At 49.9% G+C, this 21076-nt stretch overlaps 4 protein-coding genes across 4 annotated transcripts; 2 read left to right on the top strand and 2 right to left on the bottom strand.

Annotated features, from left to right (window-relative positions):
* Nucleotides 1-4630: 4630 nt before the first annotated feature.
* K444DRAFT_534393 (uncharacterized protein) lies at nucleotides 4631-7120 on the bottom strand (the record flags this gene model as incomplete). Its single annotated transcript, XM_024875212.1, has 2 exons — nucleotides 4631-5398; nucleotides 5741-7120. The coding sequence occupies 2 exons, from the start codon at nucleotides 7118-7120 to the stop codon at nucleotides 4631-4633; spliced, it is 2148 nt and encodes a 715-aa protein (XP_024734235.1).
* Nucleotides 7121-13808: 6688 nt separating this feature from the next.
* On the top strand, nucleotides 13809-15011 carry K444DRAFT_644902 (SIS domain-containing protein; the record flags this gene model as incomplete). Its single annotated transcript, XM_024885022.1, has 1 exon — nucleotides 13809-15011. The coding sequence occupies one exon, from the start codon at nucleotides 13809-13811 to the stop codon at nucleotides 15009-15011; it is 1203 nt and encodes a 400-aa protein (XP_024734234.1).
* A 1996-nt stretch (nucleotides 15012-17007) lies between these two features.
* K444DRAFT_471785 (uncharacterized protein) lies at nucleotides 17008-17700 on the top strand (the record flags this gene model as incomplete). The annotated part of the gene is made up of 1 exon (XM_024872887.1): nucleotides 17008-17700. A coding segment is annotated over one exon (693 nt), but the record flags the coding sequence as incomplete, so codon positions are not given.
* Nucleotides 17701-18178: 478 nt separating this feature from the next.
* On the bottom strand, nucleotides 18179-18536 carry K444DRAFT_644900 (cytochrome b5; the record flags this gene model as incomplete). The annotated part of the gene is made up of 2 exons (XM_024885021.1): nucleotides 18179-18336; nucleotides 18440-18536. 2 exons carry the CDS (start codon nucleotides 18534-18536, stop codon nucleotides 18179-18181), a joined length of 255 nt encoding a protein of 84 aa, XP_024734232.1.
* Nucleotides 18537-21076: the final 2540 nt, after the last annotated feature.

Raw genomic sequence — 21076 nt, 5'->3', positions numbered from 1 at the left:
GAACGTAAAGCTTAACCCTTTTCGGAATTTCAGATAGAAAACTAGGCGTTTTCGAGGCTAGTATATGCAACCCCTGTCTGGAACAAAACGTAGTTGAACATCAACCTCTAAAGGACCCACTCAATACAGACCTATAAGATTACAGAAACGATGTCTACTTCTGCCCAATCTACTCAAGGCCGCAAGCCAAAATACAGCTCTCAAGTAGAGCAGCGACAAGCTAGAAACGTAAGGGACAGAGAGAAATACCGCCAAAAGCACTCATGAACCATGCTATAGCATTCCAGAATGTCTTCCAAGCAGCTCCTAGGCCGGTCCTAAATATACAAAACCCAATACAGCTCAATGATTTTCCTCCCGCTAGCCCCCATGACTTCCAGTCCCCAGCAGGTTATAATAATGGATTCGTTCCTCTGCAAATTAACGATAAGTTTAAAGGACTTCTTCCATTGCCGAGTCCATCTCTAAGTTCAGCCTCTATGGACATATCAGAGGTTGAATCTTGCAAATTGAACGTACAAGAGCTTATTCAAGAGGTAAAAGACGCCGAATTTCCGGACATTAATGACCTTTACCAAATATAGACCAATTAGAAGTCAAGAAACTCGCCGTCCGACTAGCCAATCAACTTATCCAGTTTCAAGAATACTGCTATAACTGCTATAAGCATTTCAATAAAGAACATAATAACGAGCATGAAACGCACTATATCCCGCAGACTTTTCTTAGTGAGTCTGCAGATGAAGTATTATCTGAGTATCCCGACATACTGGGTTCAAATCAAATTGCACCTCACGATAATGATCTGGCTGGATTAATTACAGTTGCACAAAAGCGCTAGATATTTAGTGGAATCTATCCGGATGGTCCTAAGGAAGCCCCCGCACATATTTGTCTCCAGGAAGAGGTTATACCATGTCAGATAGCCGAAGTGACGTTTGATGTCGAGAGCATTACTGGATTTTGTCCTAGTCTAGGAATTGCAAAGGGTGGTATGCAGTGGAATGTTATGCAAATGCCGGTTTCCGACCTCCAATCCGGTTTATACTTGGCTCGCAGGCGAGTCCAGTTTTTTGATAGCCACGGGCACTTCCAATCCGTCCGGAGACTAGTTTATGATACCCCACACTACATGCTAGGCTGGTTAATTAGCTTTGAAGATGTCTCACTCTATCTCCTCTTCCCCCGTCTCTACCGAGAAGGTCAGTAGAGTAGCCGCCTGCTTAATAATCACTTCCAGACGTGGATAGATCAGGTTCTCCTCCCTGATATATACCGTTATTATAATAGCGCTTAACGTCAATACTACCCTTCAAGCTATTATCATGGAAAGTATAACTCGACTGCCCGTGGAATTAAAGGCCTGTCCCGGAAGGTGGACGCTATATCTCGTGAGTAGCTCATTATGCATTTCGTCCTGCCAGACCAATTGCATGCGGTTTGGGAGACAATTCAAGAGACCATTAAGTAGCCTGGTCTATAGTAATTCAAAGATGTGACCAGCTTTCTGCATGCAAAGAATCTGAAGACGTTAACTAAAGATTCTACCTGGGAAGGCATAATGACTCGTTTGCAGAAGTATTGGGGGGATATAGTTAATGAGGCTTATATGTCTGCTGACTTTTACTTTAACGTCAGCAAAGAGACCTGTCCAAGATAGACCTACCTGTCGACCCAAGATATTAGCAATTCACTGCCTGCAGAGATACTCCTTTGGAAGAAGTATTGTTTAGAGAGTTACTATAACTGGTATCGGAATAGCGAGAAGTCATATCTCTGCAATCAGACGCTATACCCAATTGTTATGCTTAGAGATACCATATCTATGGGAGTCGAACCAGGCGCCAATTCGCAGCTTCGTTCCGGGGGTCTATTATACAAACAGTTTTGTAGCAGTATAAAAGAGGTATTTGCGGCTGGGAACTAATATCCTTTCACTAATAATGCTATTGAAATACTCGCCTTAGATCCGCAGTTACGGAAGACCTAGCAGCATATTGGGGCTGGCCTTAGTCATGATCCTATTACCCTAATGAAGGCATATCTCTATGCTAAAGCTCGGTGTCACTATGGGATCCAAGGATTAATGCAGAAATTATTTGGGGTTCGAGCAGAATACCGAATCTTAGTAGCCCTCTTTCATGCTATAGATTATCGATTTGAGATATTGAATTTGCGACAGCAAAGAATTGCTCCCACTGGCAATGAGCTGCCGTACGTCATGCATTTGACTGCGACGGTGCTGTCTTGGTACCGGTGGAATATTAACAAGTTCTATGTCGGGTTTGAGATGGTATATAGCTTAAGTGGGCGTTAGTGGGTGACGTGGGAGCATACGCGGATAATATTAATGTTTTTTTTCGCTGTCTTTGGTTCTCTTACGGAAACGGGCATCCAAAAGAAGCGGCTGGCTGCTGGCGGGATATTCGGTGCGCACCTAGCAGCGATGCACCAGATGGGATTTAAAAGACAGTATGGGTACCTATGGTTTTTAGAGAAGATCGACCAGGAGACTATGACTTTTAAGGCGCCTTATGGACAGTATATGCTCTTTAATAACCCGTCTATATAATACACATACCACGCGCGGTACGGCCAGATCCGCGATATTTAAGAGGACTTTATTCCGGTGAATAAAATCCAGTAGCTGATGCAGTAATTCGAGGGAATCCCTGAATGCTATAAGTTTCTCGAGGAAGCTCTCTAGCAAGTTTGCTTTTATGCGTTCCAAAAGGACGTCTTGAGTAGAGTATAAGTAGGACATATTTTGGCTGAGTAGAGTATGAGTAGGACCCACTACTCTACTCTACTCATTTGACACACTGAGTACACACCCTAGTGTTTCCGTACGAAAACCACTCAATTCCTCTACGAGAGAACCACCCCTAGAACCTACTTTCAGCGTACCATACCTGTCAATGGTCTGAAAACTCGGTTTCTCCTTCAGCATCGAGCTCGTGCGTCAGAACCATACTTACACCAAACACTTCAACACCATGACCGCTGTAGCCACTCCCACCCCAGTCATACTCGATGAGGACGCAGACTACATCCCATGGATCGAACTTATCAAGAAGGCTGCTGAGAAACACCAGCTTTGAGCTGACATCAACCCGTCTGTTCCAACTGACATCTTATAGCACTCTAATACTGTATTAGTTTGCAAGAGGCATACTTGCTTATTCTCTCCTGTTAAAGATTTCTTAATCCTCATAAAATGTTATATTAATAGTAAAAATGAGTTGACAACACGTTCCATCCGAACTATTTTGCTGTCAAATCCCAATCTACTTCAAAAACGCCAGCTATTAACACTGGATTCTAAGGTCCTTCACTCAATAGTTCACAGCTCACAGCAGACCCCCCAGCTTATCTCAAGATTCAAGATGGTACTCTGCTCCACAAGAAAGGGAGCGAGCCGAACCGTTTGAGGTCGTCATGCCAGCTATAGTTAGCTGGAGAGGCGCCTCTCCACCTTGGTGCTTCTTAAATAGCCCTCGCTCTCCAATAGCTCCCTCAACTGGCCTACCATTATACCACTGTCAGAACCCACCCCTTTGGCCCTCTCTAAACTCAGCAATTTCTGCTCCCTCTCCACTATATAAAGGCCACCCGCGCGTCTAAGATGCGAAGCACAGTAGCATCCCGACCACAAGCATTGCGCAGCCGCTGCCTTAGAGTTGTGGAATGCTCCAATTTAACACCTAGAGATTGGTTTGGCGCCGAGGGAAAAACATTTGTTTCTGCGGTTTAAGCCATTCGCGAGATTTGGTTCTGACAGAGAAGAATCCGGGAGACATTCTTTGGGTTAGATTGATGGTTAGATTGACAGCGTATTTCATCTGACCTTTCTTGTTGTCAAACCCTCACTTGGTCGAGTCAACACCAAGCACCTACTCATCACGGCTGAGCCTGCGACCGATTTTGGTAACGATGTCTCGAAACCCTATCTATCTCTTACTCTCTTTGGCGTAAAGGGGAAGCCAGGCCATGACCACCGCGCATCTTCTCATGTTGTTTGATTTCCGGTCGACTTGCTCAGAGGCCCAACGGCTTTTTATATATCACTTGCCCCTCTTTTCCTGCACGAAAAATCCTTAGGACCCTTCCAACTGAAACGTCACCCCAAAGTGATTAGCAAACGGCAAATACCGCAAGATCACAGAGACAGCGGAAGAACAACGGTACTTTGAAGTTTATATATTTATATTTTGTTGAGATCTCGATAGCCATACAGTCTCACATCGTACACAGATAGCTATCTATGTATACAAGAAGTGGAGTCGATGCATTTTACTCGCGTGCACGACGATAAACTTCAGGCCAGCTCAGATGTCCCGTCTATGCGTTTTGCCAATTTTGTCTCCCCCCTCCTCCCCCCATGCATCTTTATATTACCCTAGAAAGAGTATGCGCCAGAAAGAGAGACAGACAAGACAGGAAGGGCAAACGACAAGACGAAACAGACCATGAGCAAACAGACCAAACGCCATGCTACTGGTATATCAACTCCCAAAAACAAAGACAGACAGGTATATGTAAAGAAAACAAGCAAGCATCCAATCTAGAATCATCCAATCATACACATACAGTCTGCACTTGCAGCTCTAAGCCACAAAGCTGGGTATCCTCAACCCTCCCCTTCGTCAACATGAATCCTAAACCCCGCCTTCGTGGCACTCCACAACGGCGCTTCAGCCTGCACCTGCCGCTGCGGTTGCGTGGACGGATACTCACTCGGGGTACTCTCAGTCCCACCGTCATCCCCATCCTCATCCTCCTCATCCCCAAATCCCGCCCTCTGCCTCTCGCCAGAATGGAAGCTTGAATCCTGGACACCCTCCCACTCCTCATGCTGGCCCATACCCAATTCAACACTCCCCTCGTCGGATACATTATCAGAGTCATAATCGCTCAAAGCCCGCTCCTCGTACCCCGTCTCATCCTCCTCAAAGCCCGTCAATTCTTCAGTCGTGCTCCCTCCACCTTGGTGCTCATGCTCGCGCGCCTCATCTGCACTATTATCCTCGTCTTCGTAGATGCCTATCCCGCTTCCGCTGCGCGGTCGCTCGATGTACGGTGCGTTGGAATGCGGCGTTGCGTAGGCGAAGGGCGTCATGCCCCTTTCTTTCTCTCTTTTGTCACCTCGTTGACCACCACCTCCACCTTGAGCTTGGGCAAGCTCGTCGTGGAAAGTGAATGGGGAGGGAGGACCGACGGACCATCGTGGTGTATCTACTGCGCGGGAGGGTGAGCGGGTACGGCGGCGTTTGAGATTCGAGTTGAGAGTGAGGTTTAAGTTGGAGGTTGAGGCGGAAGGACGGGTTGGCGAGACAGAGGTCGAGTGCTCGAAGGATGCGATGCGGCGTTTACTTGATTGGATTTGCGAATTGGATAGCTTGAGGGCGATGGTTGTCGCCGTTGGCATCGAGGTCGTGCGAGCGTGTATCGGACGGAAAGGGTTCCTCTCCTTCAGTGGGGAGAATGATGGGTTCGTAGGCGGCGCGATGGAGGTTGGTGTTGTCGATGCTCGAGGTGAGATCGGCGCAGATGAGAAATGGTCAGATGGAGAAGCGGGCTCGAATTCTTCGGCTTCTTGCGGCGGGGAGCGGATGCCGAGGGAGGAGAAGGAGGAGTGGATGCTCTCTTGGGGCGGATCGAGACGCTCGTCGTATTCCCAGCAGGGCTCGTGGGCGTCTGCCTCGGGGGTGTGGGAGAAGGAGGGGCGGTCAGGGTAGACTCGGGGGAGTTGACGGAGCTTTTGCCAGGTCCAGTCAGCGTTGTCATGCCCGAGGTGTTGGATGTAGCTGTCACGGTGGGTGACATAGAGACGGGGTTTCGTCTTGTGTCTCATTACAACGCTTGAGGTCAGGAAAGGTGTCGTCCACAGAGCAGGTGTGACCATCTCGGATGGGTTCAAGAATCGAAGACATGAATCCTTGTGCAACTTTCGAAGTGGGATCCATGAATAGTGAAGCCCAAGATATTTCTTCAAGGTCTTGGGTACCGCGCCAGCGTTTTGGTCCTCACGTTGAGTGTAAGGATCCTCGGCGAGAATATCAGGAAGATCTCCAAACGCCGTCAACATGGCAGATTGGACATCCCTGGCATCAGGCCCGAAAACCTGGATCGCCTTGACAAGTCCTCTGCTGCGAAGCCTTTCATCAACTCGTGACCGAAGAGCGCAAGCCTTAGCCATCAACCAAGTAGTATCTTCCTGGTCACCGAGATTCATGGCCGAGTTCTCCCAGGCAGAAGCCTGATCATGAGCAGTGAGACACGCCTGTGCTGCAGCCATCGAATGTTGCGTCTGGGTCCACTCATCCATCGCCGTGCTGTTTAACCTGGACCGTTGAGTCATGCTGTGCTGTGATGACCAGGTGCCCATGAGTTGAGTCCCAAAGGGTAGGAAGACGACTTCCACTTCCCAGGGTCGGGAGTGTGAAGGCAGAGCCGAGGCTTGAAGTTCGGCGACTTGAGCCTCAAGAGCCTCGACTCGAGAGACGTCGAAACCATCAATAATAGCGGCTGCAATCATCGCGGATGAGGTGACTGATGCCCCAGAATTGAAAGAAGTATTAATAACCTGTCGGCTACCGACACTGCTGGCGTCGTTAATTGCAGCTTGGCCTTTCTCTAGCTCCACAACTCGTTCCTCGAGGTCGCAGACCCTGTTATCAATGCGTTCATCAGTTTCCTGGAGTTCCTCGATGGCAGCATTTGAGAATGATGCATTCTCCAGTAGATCCAGGCGTTGTTCATGATTTTCAATCTTTCTTGGATAATCTGCTAGATGGCTGACAATATGCTTGAGTCGAGGAACCAGATACCCTTCCTGGGTCTGGTTTGGCGCAGTGAGGGAATCTAGTTCAACAGGGACTGAACCAGATTGCTTGATATGTACCTGAGACGGTAGGTCTTCCTTGGTGATTGGCCGCAAAGCTACGGCAGTCTGAGGCTTGTCCTCCATAAGCTTGTCGAGAGCATCCTTCACGCTTTCAACGTTCTTGCCGAAATCAATATCGGTGTAAGGGCCCTGGGACGCTCTCGCACTTGGAGTTGCCACTTCAGTGAGGCTCTGGAGAAATCCATTCCCATGGGCGTCCTCGTAGATCTGCATTTTCCTGCCACCAACCTCTGCAATTTTTTCTGCAGCTGTGGTGGTATGCTCCGGTATGCGATCCAAGGTCCCGAGTCCAAGTCCTCCAAATGGTCGATGCAATGCAGCCTGGCTGCCAGAAGCCATAGATCCATTGTCGGATGGTAACAAGCACTGAGACGGGATAGCTGGTAAGCCACCCAAGGAAGATCCAGAATGTATATACCGGCTCCACTGAAGTGTATCCGGGATATTGAGTTCCTGCGGGAGCTGGAGAGCTGAACGTTGATCCTGAATATCGCCCTGTCCAACCTCTTGTGGAGTCCGCGGCATAGTCGACAGCCTCGGTGTCCTATCTGTCATTGTAACATCGCCCGATACCTGTAATTGTCCTTCGGGAGCAGCATCATGAAAGCAAGCATGATGCTCACACATACAAAACCCCGACCTCCCCCTCCCATCCCTCTGCGACCCCGCCTTATCCCAAAACCGCCTGCACCCACAGCGCGGGGCATTTCCCCCAACGTTCAAATTCGTAAAATTGCATCTCCCGCTTGGAAGCCCCTCTTCCTCATCATGATGTACATTCGTATTCGCATATCGGTTCAAGAGTGGAGTGTTGGGGACAGTAGGTGGTTCAGCCATGGACAGTCAGATCAATGGTTTGCGGACAGACAGACGTCAGGTCCGGATCGCAGGTCAGGTCAGGTCGGGGAAGAGGACGAGGGTTGGAGCCTCTCTCAGGTCCGTATCGCATTGAGGGCGTTCGCGGTCGCAGTCTTGGTCGAGGTCGGGGTCAAGGCCGAATTATCTAAGGCGGTGCGCTGGCAGGCCGGCGGCTACAGCATCCAGGTGGCCGCAACGCGACCTCGAGCATTGAAGTATCGCGATTGCCCTATCAAACAAAGACGGAGACTCGTAATTGGATTTCAGACGCGCGCTCGGGGACGACAAAGCAGACGACGCGTCGCAGGCGTGTAGTATTATAGTGCTTGCATTGCAGACCTGAGGCCCGTCAGTTGGGGTCCTGGCCTCCATTTTATATTCCCAGGCAGCGAGGGCACTAACCTCCGTATTCACAGCAAACGAAACTCCTCTCAACGCAATGAAATTCGTAAGTCGTTAATTTGATGAAAGGATGATGGATTTATAGGAAATGGGTTGGAGGAAGGAGAATAGGCAGGGAGCTTCGACGGAGCAGCCGCACGTCTAGCTGCTAGGTCGCGTGGGGAGGAGGGGGGACAAAAGGAATAAGAGAAGATTGAGCTTCGATTCGAGGAAACGTGAGGTTCGAGATGACTCCTCTCGATCCTTGCTATCGCTGCCCATTGGCGCTGCACTAGCAGGGAGACGCATCCGATTCGTTTTAGAGTTGTTGTGTTTGACTCGTTTGCTCGGAGTATTTTTGGCTTGTGATGCAGGTGTGCCTAGAAGACGAGGCGGTGCATCCGGCTCGGGTCGCCTTCCGCTACCTCGAGTTTTGATTGGCAGAGAGCGGGGAATTGGAACAGGCAGGGGGCTGTGGACAAGCTGTGTTGAGGTGACGAAGAAGTCACACTGACAATTGCCTTACAGTTGCCTTCGCAGAAAATTATTGAAGGTGGGTTGCGGATGAAGGCGTGCTTGAGACTATGACTCGAAATTTGGTGGTACTTTTTAGCCTGGACGCCTTGTTTGGGATTGGGCAATTGGGGTTGGAGGAGGGGTGGGGGAGTTGCGAAGCTTGGTTGCCTTCGGTGTTATTGGGCAATTAGAGTTGGGACAGAATTTGAGGAGGGGTAGCAGGAGATGTGATGGATCATTGAGATGATTGGGGATATAATATTACTTTCATTGAACCTAGTCTGCTCAATACATTATTCCTTAGCCCGAACTCACCTAGCAATTGAAAATGTGGAACCTTATTTATAAGCACAGAGGCTCCCTATGGCCATCGAAAGGCGAAATCCATTGTCAGTAGCCTTTGCTGTTAGAAGGCAACACTGAAGATCTAAATAGTACACTCTTGCGAGCAACTGGTAACTGCAAACAAGTGAGAAATTAGCTTTTGAAGCTTTGTGTACCACAGAACCTGCACTAGACCCCCTAAGTTACCGCGAGTTCTCCGAAATCATTGAGGATCGTCATGGCTGATGTGCTCAGGACGAAACAGTGGATAAACCTGGAGTACATACGACCAGACCGCGAATTTGGCGATGAACGTAAACAACGATCTTCCCCATAGCTACTAAACTGTTGAAAACACATGCCTGCCGTCTTTCCTTATTGATAAGGGACGTCAAAGAATTAAGTTGGGATCAAACTTCTTGCCTTTTCCTTAGCCGACCACTTGACTATGAAAGTCTTGTCTTGGCACTTGCCACATATCTACTGTAGAACCGAACGAAATTCGAAGACTCATAGAAAACTACTCCAGGCAGCAATTTAAATGGCGTCGTTCCTGGGGAATTAGAGTACCGCACGCAAATCAAGAAATCGAGCCTTCGGTATTATCCCCAGCGGTCCCACAACTCCTTCATACGCCACATCCTGCACACTTCCCCAGTTCCCATTTCCTCGTCCGGTCCAACCACATCCCACCTTCCGCCTTCTCATCCCCCCGTATTATCAACCCCATATCTTCCATTCAATGCTGTGGACGCGCAGCTCTACGCTTAGCGAGCGCTCGAGAAATGCACAGGGCGAGCAGACCAGCAGCGACGACGAACACAACGCAGAAGACGACCATGACACCTGCTTCGCGGGCGGCCCAGTTCTTTCGCTTCATGAGGACGTGGTTGACGGCATCGCGAGCTTCGAGAGGTGTGAGGGCGGCCATTTTTTGGACTGTGGAGTAGTTAGCCGGATACCATTAACGGTTTTAGGCATTCGGGAATGTGATGGGGGAAATGCAGGTAAAAGGTAAGCAAGTATTGCTAGCAAAATTTCGGAGGAAGTGCCTGTGTACAGTTTGAAGAGAAATTGGTTGACGCGGTCTTGTGTTGCGCGTGAATTGAGCCTCGGTGAGGGGTATCTGGTGGGATGGAGCTTACAATTGTGTAGCTTCTTTCTTCGAAATACTTGACAAGATGGACGAATAGCTGCAGAGAAGAAAGCTCTCGAAAGTGTCTATGTTTTCTCTTTATTAGCTTCGCGTTCTGTTGAGGCGTTTGATAAGTCCAGCTTTCAAGGTCCCGCAATCACTCGTACCGAGCTGCAAATTGTGCAAGAAAGTCGTCAGAGGGGAAGAAAAAGCTTCCCTAGGAAAGACTCGACGGTGGTTCTCGTTCTGGAGGGAAATCAAGAGTTTTGACGTCTTGTATGCTGTCGAGATGGCCGTTTGTTGCGATCATTGAGCGATCAAAGTGACCTGACCTGCCCCCCCCCGCGTGTTGATAAGACCTCGTCACCTTACATGTGCCCATCTTCCTCTTTCTCAATCGTGTTGAAGAAACCAATTGGTACTTACAGAGCAACTTCCACGTATCCAAAGAACGATTGTACAAAGATGCGACGTCGACAGAGAGGGACGATCGAGGTTGTGGACGTTGTTCAACTTGCGGAGAGCTCGAAAAGCGGGAAAGCGCGCTAGTGGGATGCGCTTGTCTGCTTCGGGACTGGGTCACGTCAATCAATGTTTTTCGGCCCCGTGCCAAACGAAACTTAATACGTTGATTGGCGAAATTGTCTGGGGGTGGGGCTGTCGGATTTAGCGATGTGGAGTTTGACTTTCGAGGCAGAGGGAGCTTCATCTTTCATCAACGATTTTCAGTATTCTTCATCTTCATCTTCATCTTCACCTTCGTCTGGACGTTTTTCTTCGCCTGCCCTTGGAAACATGTGATAATTAGAGATGCTTGAACATTGGCGCCAAGCCAGATCTACAAGTCTTCAGCCAGCCAAGTGGACGAATGGTCTTGTCTTTCTTGTCGCCAATGGACGTGTTCTACCTCTCAGAGGAAGTGGCACTCTTCGGCATCCAGCGTAGATCGGCAATTTTCAGAACGTCTTGACATCCTCCAACCTCTTCCCAAGAACCTTGCACGAACTTGGGAGGAATGCCCGGTTCCCACGCGTCTAAGGTCGATAGTTTGTCCAAACGCGGACCTTCTCCTGTTCCCATGTTTTCTATATCGCCGTGTTTCGCATCCGTGAAGGATGATTTGATTCTTTTCGTTGAAAGCCAAGCACGTCCGGGGTCAGTGCTCATGGGGTGAGGGTTTGTCAGCCAGAGGGTTTTCGCGTGCTCATTCCCCCATTCAATGAGAGATTGGCCGTTCTTACCATTTCAATATATTGTGTCCTAATGGCTCTGGACTTCTTCGGCTCCTCGACCACACACCTGCCTCAAGCTGACGATCTGAGATCCGCATTGGTGGGGGCCGCTGATTCTTGGCAAGCTGATCTGAATGGCTAGCCCTCGAAAGCAAACCTATGTGGGGGCTATCATTTCTACGTTTCCCTGCTCGCGAGGCTGAGAGAACAATTTGTGTGATGCTTCTTCTTCACAGAGAATGGCTTGAGAGTCCGTTCGTCTCCCCGCCTTGTTCTTTTAATCCTCAGTACCTGCGTCACGTGTAGCTCCTCACATGACGTCAATATCAGCTTATATCGCCACCTCGAAAACGCATACAACTGCTCAGGACAAGAATTTTGAACCTTCAGCTAATGTTGACACTCGACCAAACAGTTGAGACGACACATGGATTTTTTCGCACGTGATGTACTCACTATCTTCGACTTTGAAAGTCTCTGGAGGAGCTTGGGAAAAGAAAGGTTCAGAACTAGGAATATGCTGGAATTATCAAAAAAATTATTGCTTTTGGCTGGCAGAATACTTACATGCACACTCGGCAGAGTCAGAAAACCCATCGAATGGCAGCAGCAACCGATACACCCTCTTCAAAATTGGATGGACCAAAGAGAAGGCCTCGCTGTGCTTCAGGAACGCGGCCTACCTCCGTACCTGACGCCCTTGAGTCACGAAACGACGCGGAAAGCAGATACGAGCAATCGGACACCGGAACAAGCAGATCAAAGCCGGTCTACTTGATTATGGTGACAAGTAAATTGGAGTTCGGACGGGAAAATTCGAAAGCTTACCCGGAACAGTCGTGAGGCTGCGTGTGGAGTGCTTGTTTCGATGTGATCCAGTTCGGCTGCCAGTATCAGAGCAAGGATTGGCATGAACGATAATGGGGGGGTGGGGGTGACAGTGATGCTGTGATATTCTTGGATCACTGCAAGGCTTGACCGAGAAGGCTGATAGGAAGCCTCCTTTTGACATGCAGAAAGCTGGCAACTTTTCACCATAAATTAAGCCTCAAAGAGGCTCGATTACATGGTTCCGTTCCCAATCGTCAGGAACCGGCCCCGCTTACGTAGTGGCGATTACCTGAATCCCCCTGTTATCCATGATCATGCAGTATCAACGATAGAGAATTGAGCAAAATACCTCAGGTTTGCGATCATGCCAATATCAGCCCTGAGTTCCCTCTCCTGTCTCGTCCACACGTGTGTTGTAGTGATCGTTCACTCGCTAAACTGGCTGCTGGCGTTTCCACACCGCCTGCGCGTCCTGGGATGCTCTCGGTGTTGCTTGCTGCAGCCTGCAAGGCTCTCGGTCCCCAGTCCTGCTAGGAAGTGATCTCTCAAAGAGCTCCGGCAACCAGCATCAACACCAGCAGCATCGATCGATACGCATCTCCCGTCGAAGGCCCAGGCATCACTACGGTCGACGCCCGGAGGTCTCCACCGAAGGCGCTTGGTTGCAGTCTGCACTCTGTAGAGATGTTGGATAGTGTAGCGTGGTGTGCGGGCTCCAGGTGCACCGTGGACTAGTTCTATTTACCAAGGTAGCACGCTTTCAAATCATCGATTCCATGACTCTATGATTGCCCAGAACTCTCTAGCCCCCCCTCCACTGGCCCCCACTAACTCCAGCTGCTGCCAATCGCTGCCTGTCATGCGCCTTGCGAGAGCAGCCATTTTGAGCTTCCCTTCCTCCCTTGTTCCTCAGTTGCACCCGAACCACCGGCTCGTGTCGCGCGTCCACGACTCCACGGCCGTTTCTCTGCACCAGGGCGCGATTGCGTGCTGGCCCACGGAAAGGTCCAAAATACACCAGCCTCAACAGGGGCAAGCTTGGAGATCTACAGGGATAGCTCGGCTGAAGAGTGCAGACCCATCGAAACCCGCTGCCCAAGTCCGATGGCCGAGATATACCCTGGGTGCTGGTGTCATGGAAACGTCCCGCTCCTCGACTTTTAATCTGATTGATATCCATTAGATAAACCCCCCTCACTCGGTATACACTTGTGCCCTTATCCACCGCTCTCCTACATGACCTGGTCACTCTCATGGCGCCTGCCAGCAGCGTTTTCAGAATGATCCGTAAACGCAGATTCAATTTTCGTTCCATCTGAGCTGCTCCTACGAAACATTGAAGACTGCGTGGAAGAAACCACGGCACCAGCCCTCCCAGAAATAGACACCAACAACTTGGCGAAAGGGCTATAGAAGATATAAACTCCTGTGGTCGGTCTGACTCTTCTGCTTGCTGCTCATGCTGGCCTTGCTAACTCAGTCTCAAGATCTTTACTTCATTTCGTTTCTAAACTCCGAGTGCTAAGCTCACCAGAGCTATCCATACATATATATTGGACGCGAGCTCAGCCTCGTTTTCGTCCGCATCTTTTCAATACATACACATCTTATACTTCATCACACCATGGCGCTGGACCACCCAGTACAGAACAGCGAGGTCTACCTCCTGGGCTCCTGCCACGCCCCTCACATCCCGCCGCCCTCTCCTCCTTCACCCGCTACACCATGCGAAGAGCTTTCCTCCGGCTTGGATGGCCTAATGTCCATCACACCCCCGGATCCAGTCAACTCCTGTCCAACCTTCGGACAACGCCTCTCGAACGCAGTTCACGTCCTGGGCACTGAGGCTACCGCCCTCTCCTGCCTCACACGCCTGTATGAGACGGACCCTGTCGCCCGCGGCGGCTTCAACTCTGCCGTCTCAGCGATCACGCGCTTCAAGGGCGACAAAGGTAAGCTTGTCATCTGCGGCGTCGGGAAGAGCGGACACATCGCCAAAAAGCTCGTAGCAACAATGAACAGCCTCAAGATCCACGCCACCTATCTCCATCCTACGGAAGCTCTGCACGGAGACTTAGGCAAAGTTGGAAAGTACGACACGATCCTGCTTATCACTTTCTCTGGCAAGACGCCAGAGTTGCTTTCCCTGCTTCCGCATTTCGACACCTCGTTGCCGCTAATTGTCTTGACGTCCCACACTCACCCCTCAACCTGCGAGATCGCTAAGCATCGCCCAGATACGATTTTGCTTCCAGCACCAATCCACAAATCCGAGACAGATTCATTTGGCTTTAATGCGCCTACGACAAGCACAACGATGGCGCTTGCACTCGGCGATGCCCTCGCGGTTGTCATCTCAAACGAGCTACACATCAACGTGCAAGCCGTATTCTCGCAGAACCACCCCGGAGGCGCCATCGGCCAAGCTATCCCCAAGAAACTCTCCGATCTCGTCATCCCCTTGACTGATATCTGGGATGTCGGCAACAGCGTTGACGTAGTAACAGGCGCACACGTCTTGATGAGCGCGTATAAGAGCAAGACGCATTGGGTCAGGGCCGGTATGGATGTTGTCATCCCGCCCAGGAGAATCAAGAGGCTGGGCACGGGTGATATGGATGAGCCGGCGATGTGTATCCCGGGCCTGGCGGTGCCGTGTCGGGAGTGGATTGAGATTCCGGGGCAGACGGAACTCGCCCAGGCGAAGGAGTTTGTTAAGGCGAAGAGGAGAGAGGGGGATAGCAGGTTCAGCGATGATTCGATTTTGGTTGCGGTGGTGGAGAGCGAGAGGCTGGGTGTTATGGAGGCGGGGGAGTTGATGGGTTGAGATTTTCTTATGTTCTCTCTCTCTCTCCCACTTCCTCTCTCGCTTCTATCACAGCTCTCATCTCATCGCGATTGAATTGAGAACGCATTTTCTGGGCTTGTGTTAAACTTTTAAGGCGTTCACAGCATTCGGCGGCGAAGTGGCTAGAGCAGCCAACTTCAAATCATGTATCTCTTTCTGTTTCGGATTTCATCTCGTCCCATGGAGGCAAGACTTGTGCATTATGTTGGAGGAAAGAGTCATTTGATTTTGGGCAACGAAACAGCATTGGAATGGGTATGGGCTAGATGGAAGGGTGGATAGAATAGATCTGCCGTTTGAATGAATCATGATTGTATTGCTTGCTTGCTTGCTGTGGCACAGCATTCGCTCCCACAACTTTACTCTCCCTCCCTGAAATACCAGCGTGCTTTTGCGCAGATTGCCGTGGACAGTTCTAATTTGCTGTACTAGTACTCCTTTCCTTGGATTCCTTTCCCCTATCTTGGCCCCTTTCCCTCGCTATTTCACTCCGAAGTGGGTCAAGACAGGAGTTCCACTCTCCACGCCACTCCCGCCCCCACCCTCTCTTTCCTGCACCTCCCTTCCCTGCCCGTCAGAGACAAAACGAAACTAGTCCCCCAATCGAAATCTCCATATAATCCGGGCCTAGAGCCTCAACTCGGCAATCATCCATCTTGTCACCACTTTGCAGCCTCCCTGGACCACGCGTCCGGAGATCAAACGTTTCTACCCACTCTCTCGGCCCGTTGACCTCTGAACTTCCCAGCTCCATGCATGTACGACCTCCACTCCCCAGCCTCAGCTGCTCGAAGGAAGATAAGAGATGACAAGAGATCTACAGTCTCAGAGTGCGAATCGGTTCTCCACAGCTGCGAAAAGAACTTGGCTTCACTTGCCAGTGGGTGGAGAACAGGAGTATGAGAGGGAGCATCAAACACTGGATAAACGCCAAGAACTTCATATCCACTTCACTCATGATTAAGTCTAATTTTGGAATTTGGAAGGGGCTGGAAATGAGCATCACGTGCCAGTGATAAGCGGGTGAAACGGCGGGAATTCGAGCGGACTCTTCTTGTCTTACCGGCGATCGACCTTCTCAGTTTTTCATGGACTCGATATCAATAATGTTCAAGGATACTGTATGTTCTTTGGCAGAGCTTATTTCCACACACTCCCTGGGAAGCGAAAGGAGGACAATTAGGGGAAGTCTTGGCATCTCACCACGTGCGCGAGGCATTGGAAGCTGCCGTCTCTCTCCAGCACAACTCCAACCTCCGAGATCATCGATCTTCATTTCCTGTTATTTCGGAGTTGGGAGATATCAGTGATATAACCTCCCTCTACTCCTCTCATCTCCTTACCTTCCACCTTTTCCTTCTCATCGCGCTCTCCCTTTCGCGTCAAAAATTTTCTCTTGCGAAGAGTCCAAGCCACACCCGCGATTTGGAATCACCACCAGGCATCTGCTTACCTTACAAATCTTCACCACGCAAACCACTCTACACAGCCTCAAAACTTCACCATGCGTTCTCTCATCCCCTTCTTCGTTTTGATTTTGCTGGGTGTGAAAGCGCATCCCCACGTCTCAAATCCGCACCAAGTCCTCTTTCCAAATCAACGCAATGTTGACATCGACTTGTTGAATGAGGGAGCAGGGTTTCGGAGATCAGTGCATACCACCGAGCTCATGGCTCTCGCTACTGCCGGGGCGGGCCGAGGTGGCCCTGCGTGATACAGTAATTTGATAATGGTTAAGGTTTGGACGTGAGATGTTTGACGTCATGACAGCTGGAGCTGGAGGTTGTGGCTGTGGCTGTGAGCAGGCGATTTGAATTGATTACAATGCATACGTCGGACCTCATCACCCACCCATCCCATATAAACAGCTCTTCACCACTACTCGCCACTCCTCACTCCTCACCCATCACACCAGATTCCAATCTACATCAAGAAAAAGAAGAGAGAAAGCAAGCAAGACACAATGGAACCGAAAGAACCACCACCACCATACCAAGAGGCCTCGTCCTCGTCCTCGAAACCAGCACACCTCGAGGTCCCGCACAAGTCAAGAAACGGCATCCCACCACACATCCGGCGCTCCATGGAAGACGAAGCCCGTCCCCTCCCCACCGGTTGGGTGCGGCAACTCGACGCCAAGACACAACATCAGTTCTTCGTAAACACCACCACTTCGCCTCCCAGTTCGATCTGGCACCATCCATACGACGACGACGCCTATCTGTCATCATTGACGGAGGAAGAGCGGGAGCGGGTTAAGGGTCTGCATCGCGTGCCCACGCACGCCGATATCGAAGCCGAGAGCTCCGGCAACGATGATGATCATCTTCATCACGTGGGGTCAGGGGTGGGAAGAGAGGAGGAGCCGAAGGGAGTGCACAAGTTAGGCAGGAGGATGAAAGACAAGATCACCAATTCTACACATCAAGAAAGGGAAGCGCGACGGCGGCAGAGAGAGGAGGAGGAAAGGCAGGCTTATAAGCAGCATTTGCATGTTCGGGAGCAGATGGCGAGGGCGGCGGAGACGGGCACTCCGCAGTTGCTGGGGAAGGATAAGGAGGGGAGGGATGTGTATGTTGAGCCGCCTGCTTATGGTGGTGGTTATGGGGGGTACAGTGGTGGGGGGTATGGCGGAGGGTATGGGTATAGTCCGTATGCACGGGGAGGTGGGCCGTATGCGGATCCTAATGCGAGGTTTATCAGCCCGCAGGCACCGTATGCGAGGCCTTATGGAGGTGGGTATGGAGGCGGGTATGGGTTGCCCCTGCTAGGGTTGGGAGGAGGGTTACTTTTGGGGGGTTTGTTGTTCTAAGTAAAGTGTCTGGAGATGTGCATTGGAGTTGGGGAGTTTGAATAAACTTTTGTATCAGTATTAGAATGATAGGAGTTGCAAGAAGAGATGTAAAGTCTAGATTTCATTCATGCAAGCCATCGTTTACCGACAAATATACAGTTTAATCATAACCATGCGTGTGCAGCCTTCTCATCATCATCTCATCATCTATCTCATCTATACCCTCTACCGTCCTCATCCCCTTGTATCAACTCTATGCCAGTACATCCCAGCCTGTGTATCTCCTCCCTAATATCACCGTCCAAACCCTCCCCCCGAATCTCTCCCTTCACTCCTACTCAAAGCCCAGACCTCACAGCTTCGCCTTCTCCCCAACCGTGCCAACCTTAAGCCGCTCACTATACTTCTTCAACACCCCCTCATTATGGTATTTCCAGAACTGCTTCGAGGCGTCCTTACCCGCGACCCGCTTCAACATCTTAGCACCACCAGGATGTTCGTCTACAAACCCTATCCACCACCAACATTAGCACGAGCGCAGCGAGAACGGGGGTTTGGGGGCTTGCCCCCATGATTGACCGAAAAATAGGAAGGAAGGGGAAAGGGGACAAACCGGCAACATCGTACACGTTCTCGTCGATTATGATGTACATGCCGCTCTCGGCATCTTTGTGTGTCGCTACGTCGGCGACGGAGAAGGATTTCGACATCTTGGTTCCCTCCTGGTGTCTATTCTCCGCTCTCAATGGATTAGAAATCGCGGCTCGATTTGTTGTTGACTTTTGTGACGGGAGTGGGATGATGGGTTGGAGGTGAGGAACTCTGGTTTGAGGCGATGATGATGGCAGGTGAGAGGAGAGGTGGTTAGAAGAGGAGAATTGAGTTGGAATTAGAAGTGGTATGGCGAGGAAATGAAGGAGGTGGTGGAGAGGAAGAGGTGAGATTGGGAAAGAAAGTAATCGGAAGTCGCGCGGCCCAGGATTTGGACCTCGGCTTGGGGTCAGCGGGGATTGAGGGGTTGTGATTGGTTGGGAGATGGGTTGACAGCAACGTCAACGTCAACTTTTCCATCATAGGCCTCTAATAAACGTCATTTGGCAAGTTCTGGGACTTGTTGCTCGCCTCACTTGCTTACCTCCCTTTCGCAACCCTATTCACTGCTGGAGCCTCGCTGTGGAAGTAGAGGCGGCCACTATTTTGCACTATCCTCGATAATTCCTGCTTAGTTTAATTTCTGTACCTAATCTTCGGATGATATTTGCTGTCAGAAGAACACTTGCTGGAACGATTGAAGTTTCCAGTGCCGAGGAGTGAACCCCTTTGTTAGGACTTGACAAACTCAGCTAGATGGCTGCTGTGCTGTGACAACTCGCTCGAAGATGCCTCGGCTTACACTTACTTACCTATACCCGCAGCCTCCTCTGCTGGGCCACAGTCACAGTTCTCTTCAAACCATGGTGGATTAAGCAATTCTTTCTAAATGGTCGACCGTTGAATATTGGCCAGCTAAGAAGAGGAAATTTGAACTGATTTCAAACATTTCTTCTCTCGAACTCAGTTACTTACTAAGCACCATGTAGGGACTGGGCAAGGGCCACCCGGAAAGAAAAAGATGGTTCAAAGAGGTTGATTGGCTCACCTAATCAAGAAATTCGAGGAAAATCGCCTACCGCTACCTTGGAACAGACAATTCCTGAGCTGGAAATGTGCACATATGTAATCCCTTCGCCGTTGTTTGGTATTCAACCACCATTGAGTTTACTTTTCGCGGATGTTCGAGCCGCAAACAATCTCGAAGTGCTATTTGGCGGAGTCTGCACTATGGCGATGAGAGGTAGACTTGCGCTTCGTTTTCGCGGAGCGTTAGGAAGACAATGGCGGAAAATCCGATGCTGACAGCAAATACCGACGGTGATAATGATCGGATGGTACTATTGAAACTGGATCTTTGTGTCTTTGAAACTAGAAGCTGTCTGCATGTTTCTTCAAGAGAAGTGAAAGAAAGAAAACAGTTTTGTTGGCTGGAATAAAGTTCTGACAGCTGTGGGGTATTACCACGGAGGCAAGATGAGCTCGGATTGTTGCCTTGATAACTGGGAAGGGGAGGGGTATATATACTTGGTTGTACCCAAGCTTGCTCGCTGTCCTCAAGTTCTTGGTGATTCGGGTTGTCGAGCGGACTTTCCAGTGCAAAACTATCTCCCTTGAATAGTCCTCCCGCAACTATCTCTTAGCACGAGGCAGCAAATAATGATCCGTAACCCCTTTCAAATATCGAGTGTGGAAGGCTTGATAGTGAGTAGTATAAATCCACCCACCTGGTAAGTAAGTATGGTTCTGCCAACCCTCCGCCAACCTCCGACCTCCTCCCACAGACCAAGCTGACTGGCAGTTGATGACGGGTCTTGTCTCTGCACCAACTTCGGCTTCAAATTTGAATATCGCCAAAATACCACTTGAGGATTCCATAACATAACAACTTTTTGGTGTGGGCAGGGTCTCCGTCATCAACGAACCCATGCAAGATCTCGACTAACGGTCATGTGTCAGCTCCAGTTCTCAGCTTAGTGAAGTTGAACCACCCAGCAAGCCGGCTGATGATTTCCAATGCATGACCCAAAGATACGGTCTCTGGCTGAAGGGTCCGTGACTTCTGTCCTCACTGCTGCATTGTCAGACATGTTTCTGCTGTCCCTGGGCTGACAGATTTGCAGCGAGAATGAAGCCATGGGAGCAAAGCAGGTCTCCAAAGATCATATGGTTCAAAAGCGAAGATCCCGAAAGTACCTACAGGGTACCAAAACATTCAGGTACATTGAAGTGCAGTAAGGTGATCCTGAATTATCTGCCGTCTTCCAATCTCTGCTTTGATCTCATGTGTATGCCGGTATCGACCGCTGACAGCGGGATGATACTTGGCAATAAAACGATAGCTAACAATGAAACGATCTGGAGCCTCTTCCAGAGCTTCAGAAGCCAGAAACCCACACACTGGGCGGTTTCTTATTCATCCATCTTCCCCTTTTAGTCATCCAGGAGGACACCTTAGTCAAAGATTGAAGGCTGTTTTGCGCAATTTCTGTAAGGAAAGGAAATGCATGAGATTTCCTGGATGGAGGACTGACTCTTCACATAAAGTTGTCTGATAGAACAAAAGTAAATTCATTCGGGTCCTTGTCCTCAGCCGTTTTGGTACTTTGAAGAATTTGACATTGTCGTTGATCATTCTGGAACATTCATTCAGTTTTGG

The sequence above is a fragment of the Hyaloscypha bicolor genome, assembly GCF_002865645.1.
Source record: "Hyaloscypha bicolor E unplaced genomic scaffold K444scaffold_117, whole genome shotgun sequence".
Taxonomy (NCBI): domain Eukaryota; kingdom Fungi; phylum Ascomycota; class Leotiomycetes; order Helotiales; family Hyaloscyphaceae; genus Hyaloscypha; species Hyaloscypha bicolor.
Note: the sequence above shows the minus strand (reverse complement) of the source record. Positions and strands in the feature narration are given on the sequence as shown.